This window comes from Heterocephalus glaber, unplaced genomic scaffold (assembly GCF_053883595.1).
Source record: "Heterocephalus glaber isolate CG9 unplaced genomic scaffold, H.glaber_assembly_v1.0 deba00001744, whole genome shotgun sequence".
NCBI classification, from domain to species: Eukaryota; Metazoa; Chordata; class Mammalia; order Rodentia; family Bathyergidae; genus Heterocephalus; species Heterocephalus glaber.
This window is the reverse complement of record NW_028258450.1, coordinates 2,947,796-2,964,860: the sequence shown is the minus strand read 5'-3', so window position 1 is coordinate 2,964,860 and position 17,065 is coordinate 2,947,796. Positions and strand designations below refer to the sequence as shown.

The window sequence follows — 17,065 nt, the reverse complement described above, 5'->3', positions numbered from 1 at the left end:
TGTGATGGGAGGGTGAGGGAGAGGCGTGGCCATATGACGGGCACTTTAGGTGGAGAGAAGGTCTCTAACGTTTAGCTTTAGGACTAGAGGGCTGATTGGGCCTGTGGTGAAGGGACCCGAGGTTCGACTCAGGGTCAAAGAGACAATGTAGAGGGAAAATCTTGTAACTAGTCCTGGGTATGGAAGATTCCTAACACGTCCAGGTGACTCCTCCAAGCACTCAGGATGGCAAACAGCACCCAACAAACATAACAAAGCTAACAGAATCTCACACAGCACACACTGCCAAATGACACCAAATCCAGCAGGCTGTCCTTAATGACCCCCCACCAAAGTCTGGACTTTATGCCTCTTCTCTAATGCACACCATCTCCTTGAATTCTCACAATGCCCTATGAGGTAAAAACTGTAATATCTCCATTTCATAGATAAGGAAAGGCGACCAAGAGAAGCTAAGAAACATCCCCAAAGTCACACAGCTTTCCCAAGCCTATGGGAAAGGCTTAAGTCTTGACTAAGACTCATATTCACGGACCCCAGGGTCAGTCACAGAATAACAAGTACACACACGCCACACAAGGAGACAAAACATGCAGGCCTCACAGGAAGACGCACACCCTGCCTTTGGGATCCTCTTCCCTTGCCTGCTTCTGTCAGCTGTGGAACCCCAACTCAGCACCCACAGCCTGGGGTTCTCACCTGAGACAACACTGACAACCCTGCTCTGCCTGCTTTTCCTGCCAGAGCTGGGGTGAAATAACTGGCCAGAGTTTCTGACCGTGCAGCCTCAACATCTCCGGGAATACTGAACACAGGCTCGGGGGGATTTGACTCCTGGGGATTAAGTAAACTTGGCTCCAGTCCTGGCCTCAAGTCTAAGAAACAAGACTCCATGTTCGTCACTCTGCCTTTATCATTGGCTCCCTGTGTGACTGTGGAAAAGATAACTGTTCTAGGGCTGCGGATTTAGCTCCGTGGTTTCGCTGCCTGCTGCACAAGTGCAAGGACCAGAGTTCGATCCCTCCAGTACCAAAAAAAAAAAATAATAAGGTAACTATTCTTTCTAGTTCTCAGTTTTCCCATAAGTATAATGGGGCTCATCTTCACAGATGTGACTTATCTGCTTATAATGCACTCAGAACAGAACTTGATACAGACTAGGTGCTTTGTGGGTGCTGATTATTATTACTGTGCTGATTATTTTATTACTATGTGTGTCTCGGTTTATCTCTCTTAAAAGGCACAGACCAAACCAGACAGTCTGAAAACTGCATAAAGTTATTTTTTTATTAGATTCCTCCATGGGTTTCCCAAATAGAGAACCACAGAGAAACAGAGACATCTCTACAGCAGGGATAAAAGGAACTTCAGTCCTCTCATTCCCCACTTACAGCCTCCCTCGCCCACCCACTCTAACCTCAGTGACTTCCCCTGTGAAACCTGCGCTACTCGCCATGCTCTGCAAAGTCCCACTCCATGGGTGCGCTAACCAGCCTGACGTAGAGGAGACCCGGGCTCACCCTCACTTGCTCTCCTTGCCCCTAGCCTTCTCTGCACCAAAGTTTCTTTTGCCTCAAGGACCTTTTATATTTGCTTTTCCCCTTCTTTCCAACTCCACACACCCCTTAATCACACCAGGGTTCCCTACCCCGAATAGCCACATCCCACCCGAGTCTCTTCAGCCAATACTGTTTCAGAGTCTTCCCAGCACCTAATGCTAGGGATCCATTCATTTCCCCGAGTGTCCTGGGCCAGTGTGGGGGGCTGTTCTAGGGCGCAAAGGCCATGCCATCTGGGCAACTACTCATTATGTGCAGATCTCTTGTTTTCCTTTCCTCTGCCCCTCCCACTAAAATGTTTGCTCCAGGAGAGCTAGGAACATTCTGCTTCCTTCCTTCTAATGGTATATACTTTTTAAATTGTTAAAATGTATCTTAAACCATGCATGGTGGTCCACATCTGTAACCCCAGCACTCTGGGAGGCTGAGACAGGAGGACTACAAATTTGAGCCAAGCCTGGACAACTCAATGATTTAGCAAGACTCTGTCTCAAAATTTTAAAAGCAGGTGTGGTGGTGCACGCCTCTGATCCCAGCTGAGTGATGGGTATGTGAGGGCTCACTAAACTCATTTCCTCTACTTCTGTGTGCATTAGTCTGCTCTGGCTGCCAAACAAAACAATATAGACAAGAAAGTTTAAGTAACAACAATTTTCTTGGAGTCCAGGAGGTTAGGAGTCCATGGACAAGTTTCTAACCACGGGCCAGGGATTTAGCTCAGTGGTTTCGCCCCCTGCCTCACAAGCAAAAGGACTCGAGTTCGATTCTTGGTACCAAAAAACAAAAAAACAAAACACGGGTGTTTTCAGATTCACCCTGGGAGGTATCTGAGCCACTGATGTGGAAGCCAGAAAGCTGCATAGTTTTTTGTCAGTTTGATTTTTGTTTTTGTCTGGTGAGGTAGAAAGGGTCTTGTTGAATCGCCCAGGCTGCCCTGGAACTTCCAGTTCTACCCCCTCACCTCAGACGAGATTACAGGATGTACCACCACACCAGGCATAGGCTGCATTTGTAACAAGCTGCTTCTGAGGGCACTGGACTGCTCCCCACCCCCAGCCTAGAACAGCAGGATCCAGGAGCTGGGATCCATCCGGGAAACAGGATTCCGTGGTCCTCCTTGGAACTGCAGGAGGGATGGGGGGAGGGGGGGAGCTGGTCCCAGTCGGGTTTCATGGAAGCCTTGGACTCCCTTCACACATTTCACAGCCAGTCCTCACTTCACCTATAAATACTCCAGGATCTATCTCTGTATTTTTTCCTGTCTGATCTGGGGATGGAGCCCAGGGCCCTGATCCTGCTAGGCAAGTGCTCTACCACTGAACCACACCCCAGTCCCTGGATGTATCTTTAAAAGATACAGATTTAACAACAACAGCAAAAATTTACTATAACACAATGAGCACACTTAAATATTTTTATTATCCTGATTGATTTTATATAGTGTATGCATGAATCAAAAAATTTGGCTGGTGGTGTACTACAATGGTATAGCACTTGCCTAGCACAGTCAGGGCCCTGGGCTCCATCCCCAACACTGAAAAAAATCACATTGTACCTCATAAATATCTACAATTACGTATCAATGAAAAAACAGGCAGGGGTGGTGGCCCACGCCTGTAATCCCAGCACTTGGTAGGCTGAGGCAAGAGGATCACCATGAGTTCAAGGCCAGCCTGGGCGTCATAGTGAATTCAAGGCCAGACTGGCCTACATAGCCAGATCCTGTCTCAAAAAAAGAACCAAAAAGATAAAAAAATAACAAAGAAAATAGGAGAGCCCAAGGCAGGAGGATCACAAATTTGAACCCAGCCTAAGCAATTTAGCAATTTAGCGACTTAGCAAGATCCTGTCTTAAAATAAAAAAGGGTTTGGTGGTGCAGGCCTGTAATCCCAGCACTCGGGAGGCTGAGGCAGAAGGATCACCGCAAGTTTGAGGCCAATCTGGGCTACACAATGAGTTCAGGGCCAGCCTGAACTACAAAGGGAGACCTTGACTCAAAAAAACAATAAACAAACAAACAAACAAACAAAAAAGGGCTAGGGCCAGGGACTAGCTCAGTGCCACCGTGCCTGCCTGGCAAGCAAGGTCCTGAGTTGGATCTTCAGTACTGCAAAATAAATAAATAAATAAAATTTAAAAGGGCTGGGGATGTAGCTCAATAACAAGGCCCTGGGCTCAGTCCCCAGCACTGCAAAATAAATAAATAAATAAATAAATAAATAAATAAATAAATTTTGATTGTTTAACTCAAAAAGTCAATCATAAAATAATAAAACTTTTGGGCCGGGGATTTAGCTCAGTGGTTCCACCTCCTGCCTCATTGTGCAAGGTCCTGAGTTTGATCCCCAGTAACAAAAATAAGGTAAAATTTTTAAAAATAAAACTTTTAAGAATAATTCTTCATATTACTTAACAAAACTGATGGGACACCAGATGAGAATTTTCTGTTGAAGAGTTTATGGTTGGGGCTGAGGTGGAGCTCAGGGGAAGAGTGTGTGCTTCCATATATAAGGTCCTGAGTTTAATCCCTAGCACAAAAAAAGGATAACAGAAAAAAAAATTCAGGTTTTAACCTATAATGGGAAATCACACCCCACAACACATCATCCATACACAAGCAGGTATGAAAATTGTCGCGCCTGTGTGTGTGTGTGTGTGTGTGTGTGTGTGCTGCTACACATAAAACTGAAACAAGATCAGTGGATTGTGTCAAGATCTGTATTCTGGCCATGGTATTGTCCTACGGTTTTGTAAGATGTTAGTATCCAGGGAAACCAGGTAAAGGGCACACAGGATCTCTATTGTTGCTTATAACTGCCTGTAACTCTAGAATTCTATCCAAATAACAAGTTTAATTCAAAGAAAGCAGTGGCCAGGCATGGTAGCAAATACCTGTAATACCAGCTACTCAGGAGGCTAAAGCAGGAGAGTCACAAGTTCAAGGCCAGACTGGGGAACTTATCCTTGTCTCTAGATAAAAAACAAAGGGGGCCAGGGATTTAGCTCAGTGGTTCTGCCATCTGCCTCACAAGTGCAGGGTCCTGAATTTGATCCCCAGTACCAAAAAAATAAAAAACAAAAGGCCAGGGATGTGGCTCAGGGAAGAATGGGTACCTAACATTTGTGAGATCTGGGTTTAATCACCACTACCACAAAAAAGGGATCACTGATGAAAAGAAAAGATAACAGTCTGACATGTAGAAAAGGAGTCTGAATGGATGTGGTGGTGCCTACCTATAATCCCAGCACTTGGGAGGCTGAGGCAGGAGAATCTCCTGACTTTGAGGCCAGCCTGGGCTACCTCGTGAGTTCAAGGCCAGCTTGAACTACACAGCAAGACCCCGTTGAGGAGAAAGGCGGGGGGAGGGGGGCTGGGACTAGAAAAATATTAACAAACTCTCCCATGCTCGGAACACATGACCGAATTCAGTATTGTGACCCTGAGGTCAAGGCCTAGGCCTCAGCCAAGGCACAGTGGGAAGAAAGATCCACTCTACACTAAACTCTGGTGTAAGTGCTCTGGCCAGAGTGAGGGCGAGCCAGATCTAACCCTGCCCTGCTCCCAGTTCTAATGAAGCAGGCTCAACACTGAGCAAGCACCTAGGAAAAGAGTGGACAAAGGGCCTGGAGCAGCTGTGGGCTCAGAATGACTGGGGAGCACATGGACACCCTGGGATGGAGAACTGGGTGAGCCCAGGAACACCAAACCAGCACCAGGGCTGGGGAGGTGCTAACTGGCAGTATCCAGTCAGGGAGCCTGGCTGAAGCTGGTACAGCTGCAGGAGGTGGCAGTTCCCTGTCAGGCCCAGGGGGAACTCCAGAGTTAGACCAAAAGGTCAACAGTCATCCCGCCAAGATAATCAGGCCATAAGGAAAAATGACACCACCAAGAGCAGAAAAACAGAACAGGTGGTTTCAGATGCTGGGTGCTGGGATGATCAGACAGCAAAACTTGAAAACAGCTGCTGGGAATAGGAAACTAGAAAGAGTGACATCAGGAAGATTGGTTGGTTTGTTTTTGCTGTGCTGGGGATCAAATCCAGGGCCTCTTGCATGCTAGGCAAGCCCTCTACCACGGAGCTGCACCACCAGCCTGACATTTTTAAACAAAACCAATTAGGACTTCTAGAAATGAAAAAAAAAACCAATCACTGAAATTTAAAGCTAGCAGGTGTGTTTAGCTGCAGAGTGCATAAAACAGAAGAGAGAACCAGGAAACAGCATGAGAAGACAGAAGTTATTCAGGAAAAACAGGACAAAATGGAAATCACAGAAAGAGAAGCTAAGAGACAAAGGTGATACTGAGAGGAACATCCTACACACACAAATAGTGATCCTAGAAGGAGCAGAAAGAAATGGGGCACAGATAGTATCTGAAGATGAACACAAAGTTACCAGGACTAAGCAACATGTGATGGCCCTGTAATTACACCTGTAATCCCAGAACTCTGGGAGGCTGATCATAAATTCAAGTTCAGCATGGGCAACTCAGAAATTTAGCAAGAGCCAGGCGTGGTGTCACACACCTGTGATCTCACACTCCAGAGGCTGAGGCAGGAAAATTGCAATAAATTCGAGACCAGCCTGGACTACACAGCAAGAGCCCCCATCTTAAAAAAAAAAAGAAAAAAGAAAGAAATTTAGCAAGATCCTGTCTCAAAATAAAAGGGCTGAATGTGAAGGCTCTAGGTTAAATCCCCAGAACCACAAAAACAAATTTCAAGTATTGATGAAAGACACCAACTCACAATTTGTGGAGTTAATCCCAAATAAGACAAATAAAAAGAAACACACCCTTCAATAACAGCAAAAGAGAGAAGGAAATAGACTACCTTCAGCGTAACCCTTGACTGAAGGGGACTTCTCAACAGCAGAATGTGAAATTAAATGTAGTTTCCAATGTAGACTTTTATTCCCTTCAACAATAACTTTTAAGAGTGTGCATTGTACCAGCCTCTTTGACACACGGGACTCACTGGCAGGCTGAGGAAGGAAGATCCCAAGTGGAAGAGGCTAGCCTGAGTAATTTTTTTAAGAACCTGGTGATACAGCTTCATGGTAGAGCTCTGGGCCTGGGTTAAAACTTCAGTCCCAGAACAACAACAAAGAAAGATTTCTCTGAGTGCCCAGCCCTGTGCAGGGAAGTAGTAGGGCCACAACCCTGACCGGGACACTGCTGACCCTGCCCTCCTGGGACTGTTATTCCTGTGAGGGAGACAGAGTGGTCCCAAATAGTGACCACCCAGATTGTGCAGAGCTGGGAGGGAGGAAGTATAGAGGGGCACCTGACGCAGGCCCGGAGTCAGGGAGGGCTTCCTGGAGGAGACAGCCAAGCTGTAGCTTGAAGGAGCTGGCGGGGGTCAGTGGGTACAAATATTTCACACAGAAGGACCAATACATCCAAAAACCCAGGGTGGAGTGGAAGCTGGGAATGTTTTCTAAACATACGATCATGATCCTCTAGTGCTAATGAAACTTCTGGGCTCCCCAGTGCCCTACTCAACACATAGTCCAAAATCTTTAGCTTGACATTCACACATTTGTTCGTTCATCCGTTTCTTTTTTCATCTGTTCAGCGTTCACACTGTGCGCGCTCAGAGAGCTGAGTGGGAGTTTCCCAGGCCCTGTGCCAGAAACACGGCATAACTGGGAAATCCCAGCCCTGTCCTTGGCACATCAGGGCTGGGGGCAGGGAAAGGGTTACAATCACAAGTCCCCGGCCACATCTGCAGAGGTCCAGAACCAGGTACACCTGGAGCCGGATGAACCCAAATCAATGCTTTTCACATCCCAGGTGATCTGACACAGTGGCCAAAGAAGTCACTTTGAGACATGCTGGCTAAAGCCCAGGCTCTGGGCCCATGATCCTGTATGACTTGAGCCAGATGAAGTCACCACTCGGGCTTCGGTTTCCTCATCTGGAAAACTGGTGATTCTCCTCCTCCATGATCTCTCCTTTCTTCCCACTCTCAATCCACCTGAGCTACACTGGCCTCCTGAATGCTCCTTGAATACGTCCATCAGTGGCAACCACAGGGCCTTTGCACCAGCTGCTCCTTCAGCCTGGGGCAGTCTTCCCCATGCAGTAAACATTTAGTGAAGGAATGTGATTAAAAATAATGGCAAATGCTCACTATCTATTTCAATAACTTCACCTGTATTATCACCTGTCACCCTCAAAACATCCCCGTAACAGGGGATCTGCAATCATTTACCTTTTTGTAAAATGGGGAAAAGGGGCCAAGAGCCACACAGCTGAAAATGGCAGAGCCAGGACTGGAACCAGGCCCTGTCAGTGCAGTGACCATGCTCCCTTCTGTCATCATATTCTTCTTTTCTCACCTCTCCTGCAGCCAGCCTGTCTCCACATTCTCTGACAGTGTGTACATGTCCCTCCTCTCTCTAGAGACCTAGGCTTGAGTGATGACATCAATAAGCAATGTCACTTCTCTGAGCCTCAGTGTTTTGCTCTGTAAAATGGGCACAATGACAAGACTGTTTGACAAGGCTGTCCCAACGAGATTGCATAGCAAGCATGCAATAAATAAGAGACCAGGAGGACAGTGATGATGGCCACATCTTGGTTGGCTCTGGGGGTCTCTTCATCTTCCCTGTCTTAATCTGGGCACGTGTTTCTGACTCCTGAGTCCCCACCACCTGTCTGTCTGCTTCTCTTCTTTCTAATCCTTGCCCTCTGTAAACCCCCGATCTCCACCGGCTGTTTTCTCTACCGGCTGTTTCCTCCACTGTTTGAGTCAGGCATCGAGGGAAACTCACAAGTAAACAGGGCAGCCGGGGCGTGGGTTTGGCAGAGTGGGCGTGGCCTGGGGGAGGCTGTAAACAGCAGGCTGATGAATTTCGTGTCAGTATCATCTTGGGCTTCCGCTTTAAAGACAGCAGCAACCGGCCAAGCCAAGGGGCTTATCTGATGAGGCGTGTCCTTCCATTGACTCAATAAAAAAATAAAAATAAAAGAGAGGGGAAGGAAGGGCAGCATGGCCCGAATAACAGCGTTCTAGAAGAAAACAACTAAGGAAAAAAAAAATAACAAAAGAGGTGGAGGGATCCCCACACTGGCAAGCAATAGAATCTGGGATTCTACTAGCAATAGGTGCAATTGTGAAGGGGAGTCGCGGAGCCCCAGACCTTCTCCCTCAGTCTTTACATGACTCAGACTCCAGCAGTTCTGGGTCTTGGAGTCCAGGCCTTGCCAACACAGGGAGTGAAGGTCACCACTGTGACTTTATTTAAAGCATTTGGGACAGAGATCCCTGTGCCCATCGTGGTCAACCCCAATGGCATTTGTTCTTCCACACTGCAGACTACAGTCTCTTCTTCCTTCTAGGACGTCTAGCAATGCCCGACAGGTCTCTTACAGGCTCACACCCACCCCACCCTGCCTAGGTCCTGCCTCGGTCCTGCCTCAGTCTATGCCTGAAGTCTCCCCAAGCTCCACTGCTTCTCTTAACCACTTACAGTTGGTTCAGAGCAAGCACATAGGGGCAGGAGGATACCTGAGTCAAGGATGGGCAGCCCTGGGCTTTCGTCCAGCTCACCACCTGCTGTCCCTATGACTTCGGACAACCTCCCTGCCTCTCTGAGCCTCTCGGTCCTCATCTGTACAATGGGACTTTGCACCGAGCCTGTGTCGCAGGATCTGGGACAGAGGTTCAAAGAGACAACCCAGGGCCGGGGATTTAGCTCAGTGGTTTTGCCGCCTGCTGTGCAAGCCAAGGACCCAAGTTCAATCCCCGGTACCAAAAAACAAAATAACCCCAGACAACCCAGGAAGAGCTCTGGGCACGGTGCTGGCCTAAAGGAGACACTCAGTATGGGTCCCCTGGGGATCACTGCCTTGGAGCTTAATCACCACAGCTGACATTTAATGAGCACATCCTGTCAGCCCAGCCCTGTGCTAGGGGCATTACAATCACAGTCAGTCTGCTCTGGGCAGAGGCTGACACCATCCTCTCCTGATAGGTGAGGAAACTGGGGCTAGGAGAGGCTAAGTAACCACCTCACAGCCACTCAGAAAGCAGGTTTGAACTTTTCTTCTTTTCAGTACTGTGGACTGAATTTAGGGCCTTTGCACTGAGCTACATCCCCAGCCCTTCTAACATTTTTGTTTGTTTGTTTTGACACATAGTCTTACTTAGTCACTAAGCTGCTCAGGCTGAGCTCAAACTTTTAATCCTCCTGCCTCAGCCTCCCAGAGTGCTAGGATTTCGGGTGTGTGCTACGACACCCAACTACACTGGGCTGCTTACTGAGCACGATGCTGTCCTGTCCTTTCTCCATACTTGTGCCCAACTCTCTGCTCAGGCCCTCTGCTTCTTCTAAAGTCAATTCCTGTATCTCTGGGATCAGACGTAGTTGTCAGTCCTTATTCTGCCATTTCTGGTCTGTGTGACCTGAGTATGTCCCTTAACCTCTCGGAGCTTCCCTCCCCTATAGAATGGGAATGGCAGTACTCACCTCCTTGACCGTGCTTATAAAGGACCAACCACTACAGCATGTACCCAATACACATTCATTGAATAAGTGGCTCCTCCTGGGGCTGGGGATGTAGCCCAGTGCCAGAGGGTATGCTTAGCATGGGCAAGGGCCTTGGCTTCCATTCCCAGCACACATGCACACTACACACACACACACACACACACACACACACACACACACACACACACAGACGCATCATTTAGTATAATGAAGAAAAAAGTTTTAATCAGAAAGGGATTTGGTTTGCTTTAAGTTTTTGAGGCAGGGCCTCCCTATGGAACCCAAACTGACTGCAAATTTGCAATGTAGTCCAGTCTGGCCTCAAACAAAAAATCCTCCTGCCTCAGCCTCTAGAGTGCTAGGATTACAGGAGTGTGCCGCCAGAAGAGGTCTAAGGAGAACTTCTCCGGAGACTCACAGATCTAGTTCTGCCACTTGCATGCTCTGGGGCTCTGCATGTTCAGCTACTCATCTATAAAATAGTATCAGAGTGTGTTTCCCTCATGGAGGTGCTGTGAGGAGTAAATCAGATCGTGCAGGTAGCTTTGTGGCAGAGTCTGGGTCCCAGAAAAGGGCTGTTATGAGATCAGGAATGGCTCTGGTGTACAGGGAGGGTGCAGCCTCTCCAGCCACAGCCATGGGGATGGGCGGTGGGAAGCATTTATAGGCATGGACCTAAATTGAACAGACAAGGAAACTGAGGTTCAGGGAGGGGAGAGGCCTTTCCACAGGACACAAAACAACTTGGAGGCAGAGCAACCAGGGTCATGACCTCCTTCCGGTCTCTGTGGGAGAGTAGAGTCAGATGGGGGTTGGGGGCCGGGGGTGGGCTCTTTAAATCGTAAGCTCCACCTTTGCTTAGAAGGGTCTCTGGGGAGTATAAAAGAGGGTGCAGCTCCTCTCTGCTCCAGAAAGCACCTGCTGCTCCTGCCCACTGGCCTCCAGCTCCGGCCCCTCCCCAGCCACCCACTGCCCACCTGTCAGGGTGCCATGGACCTGCCATCGTTCGACATGTGGAGGGACTACTTCAACCTCAGCAAGGTGGTGCTGGCGCTGATCCAGAGCCGGAGCCAAAGGCTGGAGGTTGAGGAGACTGAGGAGACCGAGGGGCCCAGATCTAGGTCCCTGCTGGAGCGCGGTCTGGAGCCGGGGGCCACCTTATGCAACTTCTGCAAGCACAACGGGGAGTCCCGCCATGTCTACGCCTCACACCAGCTGAAGACCCCGGAGGGTGTGGTGCTGTGTCCCATCCTGAGGCACTATGTGTGTCCCCTGTGCGGGGCCACTGGTGGCCAGGCCCACACGCTCAAGTACTGCCCACTCAACGGCAACCAGCAATCCCTCTACCGCCGCAGTGGACGCAACTCGGCTGGCCGTAAGGTCAAGCACTGAGGACTGTGAGGTGCCCACCACCGGCACCCCTAGCCCTCCTGGTTCAGTCCCTTCTAAGTCCCTAAACCCTCCCCTCCGTTTCTCCAGCTCTTTGGGACTCCTGGTCCCCAGAGCTCCCTCCCTGCTGGATCCTGAAACACTAGAGGTTGCTGGCAGCCGAGCCAGCCTGTCCTGGGGTTCTCCCAGTGCAGCGAGAGCCCTGTGCTGGGGACTGCACACACCGGTGGCTTCCTCTGGGCCACACAGTTCATGGAGCTTCAGTTCTCCTGAGCCTGCTGGTGACCCTGCCCTGTCCCCTCGACTTCTCAGACTGGGCTCCATCTCTCCAGGCGTCTTGGGCTTCTCGACCCTATGGGACACCAGTGTGCTCTGCCAGGCCACCCCGAGAGCCGAGAGATGAACATGGCTGGCTCAGATCGTCCAGCCCGAGACCATGAAGATGGGCTACCAGTTGGAGACCATCCATCTCCTCCTCCTTCAGCACCTGCAGACCCACGGCTTCCGCATGGGCCACACTGGTCACTCCTGCTCCATCGGGAGCTGGGGGAGACAAGGAGACTTACCCAGGGGGCGTGCAGTGTCTTCACAAGCGTATCCGCAAGTACAGAACCCTGCTCGCTTGCTTGGGTGAGCTGACGCCCTTCCTCTCCCCCTAGTTGTGCTTTGCATTCTTTAGTCCATTTCATTTCACTCCTGTCCCCAGCCCCAGATCACCCATGGGTCCTTCTCCCCCAGTGAGAGATGCGTCTCTCCACCACCTCCCATCCAGATCCTGACAGGTGGCTGTGTTTTTCATCCTCTAGCGGTTAAATAAACAAAGCTCCCACTGGAAAGGGGTTGAAGTACCCAGGTGGGCATGGCAATTGCCTAGATTTTATTTTATTTTATTTTTTTATTTTTTTCATGGTCAAAAAAAGAAGAGCCCCAGTCATATTTTGAGTTGGTTGGTTTTGGGCTCCGGGCTGAGAGCCTGCGTGTTGAGCTCTGGTGAATAAAGAGCACTCTGAGTTATCTTTGAAATCGCTGCGTTTGTTTCTGACTTCCAACCTGGCCCTGCCCATGGAGGCTGCAAGGAGGGGTCAGTGGAGCTGCATGGGCCCCAAATTCCCAAAAGTTGGAAGCAGAATGGGAGGGGTCCAGGGCTCCTCTCCACACCTGCCCCATACGTCCTCCAGCGCAGGTCACTTGTGGCCTGGTCCCCAAGTTCCTTCCAAGCCTCTCCCAGAGCCCCAGATAGATACCCCTTTTCATGTCCTATCCAGAGCTCCCATCCTGCGCTGGAGTCTGTGGGGTTGCAGGACTGACTTGGTAGTTCTTAAACTTTGAGCTTCCAGACCCCATGGAGAGGTGTTGATGGCTATGGTCCCTCCCAGGGAAACACACAACGTGCACAAAATGTCGTGATAGCCGGGTTTCTTCTATTCCATTGTTCAACAGATATTTGTCTGTTTGTTTGACACTAATTTATTCATTCATTCGTTCGTTCATTCATTTTTGCAGTACTGGGAATTTAATCTACTTTTCAATTTTGAAACAGGGTCCCTCTAAGTCTCCCAGTCTAGACTCAAACTTAAAACTCTCCTCACTCAGCCTCCCAAAATGCTGGGATTACAGGTGTGAACCGTCACGCTCAACTTTGTTCCACAAATATTTTTTGAGCACCTACTTGGTGTCACTGGTGGAAAGGCTATTTATTCAGACCGGTCAGACGGGAGTGACATTCGAATCTGAATGAATAAAGAGACCAGAGACTCTTCTGGGAGAAAGCCGTGCTAGGCAGCAGGGACAGCAAGTTCGGAGGTCTTAAAGTGCCACTGATGATCTGGTGTGTTTGCAAACTACCCACGAGGCTGGCTAAGTAAGAGGTAAGATCAGAGTTGGATGTGGTGGGCAGGGTTCAGGATGTTGCAGACACTGCCTGACCTTTATTTTGTGTCCTCCGTCCCTGAAATCTGGCCCTGGACTCTCCTCACACATGTGCTAGTTGGAGAACCAAAGACCCCAGTTAAGGAACTTGGTTCACAAGGTCCCTTTCTGAAAATACAGCTCTGCCCACAACAAAGACTCTCAGGTTAAATAAAACCACAGGGCAAGAAAAAAAGACCTTGATAACAGCCAGGCATGCCTGTAATCCCAGCACTTGGGAGGCTGAGGTAGGAGGATCACCTTGAGTTCAGGGCCATCTTGGACTACATAGTGAGTTCAAGGCCAGCCTGAACTGGATGGTGAGACCCTGTTTTCAAAAATCAAAAACCCCTCGAAATCCAAAGCCCTGGGTGGGATGTTGGGTCCTCAGGGGAGGTCAGCCCTACACAAGACCACCCAGCTGGTCACGCTGCCCCCTCAAAGGGGACCCCTCCCTAATTCACACGAGGCGTGCATCATACTATAGGAAGAGGGCCACCCAAACTGCTGATGGAGTTTAACAAAGGTACTAAGGCAGGGTATGGTGGTGCACTCCTGTAATCCCAGTACTTGGGAGGCTGAAACAGGGGGGTAGCTGAGACAAGAGTTTGAGGCCAGGCTGGGCTACACAGTGAGTACAAGGTCAGCCTGACCTACATAGCGAGACCCTGTCTCAAAAAACACCCCCCCACACACACCACGAGACTAATCTCTGTCAAACTCTGGGCAGCAGTGATGGAAAAGAGGGGAAGTAACCTCAGTTCTCAAGATAACATGAAGTGCTTGAGGGACATCCAAGGTGCAGGGGCCAGAGGCTGCTGGACACTTGGGGCTCAGAGTTGAGGGCTGGGGACAGACCAATCACGTCAAGTTTTACTTGTTTTTTAATAAACAGTGATTTATTCAACCGATAATCAAGTGGCAGGGTGACTGATGAGGGACCAATACCCTGACATCTCACCCCTCTAGCATGGCACCTGCAGAGCTCCCAGGAGCTGCACAACGGCCCTAGCCCAGACTCCTGGGGAGATGGAAGACCCCTGGATGCCTCTCCCAGATGGCCCATGACTTGTTCCCTAGCTCTACCCTAACAAACTGCCACAAACTGAGTACCTCTGGGAAGCTGAGGCAGGAGAATTGCAAGTTGGAGCCCAGCCTGGGTAACCTAGCAACTTAGCAAGACCGTTTCAAAAATAAAGAAATAAAAATAAAAAGGGGCTGAGGCTGTAGCTCAGATCAAAGGCCCTGGGTTCCATCCCAGATTAGAATCCTTTTCCTGCTTTCTGGTAGCCCAGGCCTTTCTCTGCTTGTGCTTCTCAGTCTCCTTCTTCACCCACTGGTCCCTTCTCCGCGCAACTCTCTCCTCTTCTTATAAGAACACCAGTTGTGAGGGGTCACTGGCCTGCCCTACCCCAGCATGCCCTCATCTCCCCATTATGTCTCCTATGATGCTATTTCCAAATAAAGTCACATTCTGAAATTCTGAAGGACTGGAGGTTGGGACTTCAACACCTGGGCGCTTGGTGTTTGTTTGGAGAGACACAATAATAGCCATCCTGGATACAGTGGTGCACACCTGAAATCTCAGCTACTTGCAAGGCTAAGTAAAGCAGGAGGGTCTCAAGTTTGAGGCCAGCCTGGGCAACACAGGGAAACCCCTCTCAAGAACCAGAAGTCTGGGGGCAAGAATTTAGCTCAGTGGTTCTGCCGTCTGACCCACAAGCGCAAGGACCTGAGTTCGATCCCCGGTACCAAAAAAAAGAAAGAAAGAAAGAAACAAGTCTGTAATTCCAGCACTTTTGGAAGCTGAGGCAGCCTCATCTAGGGAACTTGGTGACTTAGAGAGTGCCTGTCTCAAAATAAAAAGTAGATTTTAAAAAAAGGCTGGGGATGTAGCTCAGTGCAAAGGTCTTAGGTTCAATCCCTGGTGCTACCAAAAAAAAAAAGTCTCTCCAAATCACTCCTAACCACGCCACTGTCCTTGTCCTTGTCTATTCTCTCCCTTCCCCATTCTCAATCCCCTCCTGGCCCCTGCCCCAGACTTCACTTGACTCTGCCCAGTGGTTTTGTTCCCTCCTACTTTTTTTTTTAGTTGTGCCAAGGATTGAACCTAGGGGTGCTCTACCTCTGAGCTACATCCTCAGCCCTTTTTTAATTTTTATTTTGGGACAAGCTCTCTTTAAATCATTAAATTGCCCAGGCTGGCTTTGAATTTGAGATCCTCCTGCATCAGCCTCCCGGGTTGCTGGGAATACATACCCAGCTTCATTTTCCTTGAATGCACCCTTGGCTTGCCTTCTGGGTCACTAGGCCTGTTCCTTCTCACTTCACTGACTGTTCCTCCTTAGTCTCTGCTGATTTCCTGTCCCTGGCCTCCACATGGGAATGTCCCAGCCTAGGGCTTCAGAACTCTTTGCCATCTCTGCCTGCTCCCTTAGTAATCCGTCCTTGTCCTATAGAATTAAGTGTCACCTGTTCACAATTCCAATATTTCACTCTCAAGACTAGATATCTATCCTGAAGTCAACTCAAATATCCAACTCCTTATTCCACAGTCCTACTTAACTAATGTGGAACCTAAGTTTGTGCAAATTTTTGCTTTTGTGAAAGTTCAGACAAGAGATTATAACCTGCAGGAGTTATTACCCTGTAGTTATAAGAAAGAGATGGAATGATTGCAAAATAAGAAGATCTGCCAAACTTTGCAGGTGATAAAAGGTGTGAGAGAGAAGTCAAAGCTGTTGCTAGAGTTGCTCACTTGGAAGTTAGATGAAGATGCCATTAATTGCAATAGGGAATATAGAAATGTAGAATGGCAAGATGAATTTTTCAGTATTTTAGGTTTGATTATCTGTATACATCTTTGTAGAGATGACTGGTTTAGGGCACTAAATTTAGATTAGGAAGCTAGAAGAGATACCTGAGCTGGTAACAAAAAGTTGAGATTTCTAAAGATAGTAATTGAAATACAAGAATAAATGAGATAGTTCAATAAATAGATAGTAAAGAAAAAAACACAGAGGTAGTACAAACTTGAAGACTCCCTGCACTGAAGGACTGGAAAATGGAAAAGGAACTCATTTTTAAAGAGCAGCCAGAGATAGGAAAACATACTGTGAAGAGTTCAGGGAGAAATGAGTCTCAGGAGTTGAGAGCCTGCTTCAAGATATAATGGAGAATTAGCAGATCACAAGCTTCATGTCCAACCTCAAGGCAGTTCTACAGTTGACACACAAAAAAAGGGAAACTGATCAATCTTAGAAGCTTACATAAAAATTGGGAAAACTCTGGTGTCCTGTGCCACATTTCCTTTGTCCACTTCTGATGGCAGCTAGAGCTGCAGTGGGCAAGTCTTTCAAGCTTTTATTCTGGTGCTGGGTGTGCCTGTAATCCCAGCACTCAGGAGGCTGAGGCAGGAGGATTGCCATGAGTTCGAAGCCAGGCTGGACTACACAGTGAGACCCTGTGTCAACCAACAAAAAACTTCTATTTTGGTGGGGCTGGGGGAGGGAGGAAAATTTTTCTTTTGATGGTGGTACTGGGGGTTGAATCCAGGCCCTGTGCACTGAGCCATCCCCAGCCCTTTTATCTGTTTATTTATTTGGGGGAGTGTCTCCTTAAGTTGCTAATTGCCTAGGCTGGGCTCAAACTTTTGATCCTCTGCCCTCAACCTCCCAGAGAGGTGGGATTATAAACGTCTACCATCATACTT

General features: G+C 48.6%; 1 protein-coding gene across 1 annotated transcript; it reads left to right on the top strand.

Annotated features, from left to right (window-relative positions):
* Positions 1-10,841: 10,841 nt before the first annotated feature.
* On the top strand, positions 10,842-12,435 carry Nanos2 (nanos C2HC-type zinc finger 2). Its single transcript, XM_021246033.2, has one exon. The coding sequence runs from the start codon at positions 11,047-11,049 to the stop codon at positions 11,446-11,448; it is 402 nt and encodes a 133-aa protein (XP_021101692.1). The 5' UTR covers positions 10,842-11,046; the 3' UTR covers positions 11,449-12,435.
* The last annotated feature ends 4,630 nt before the right edge of the window (positions 12,436-17,065 follow it).

Excerpts from the sequence above, each read along its gene's own strand:
- Nanos2 (XM_021246033.2), top strand. The coding sequence starts at position 11,047 with ATGGACCTGCCATCGTTCGACATGTGGAGGGACTACTTCAACCTCAGC.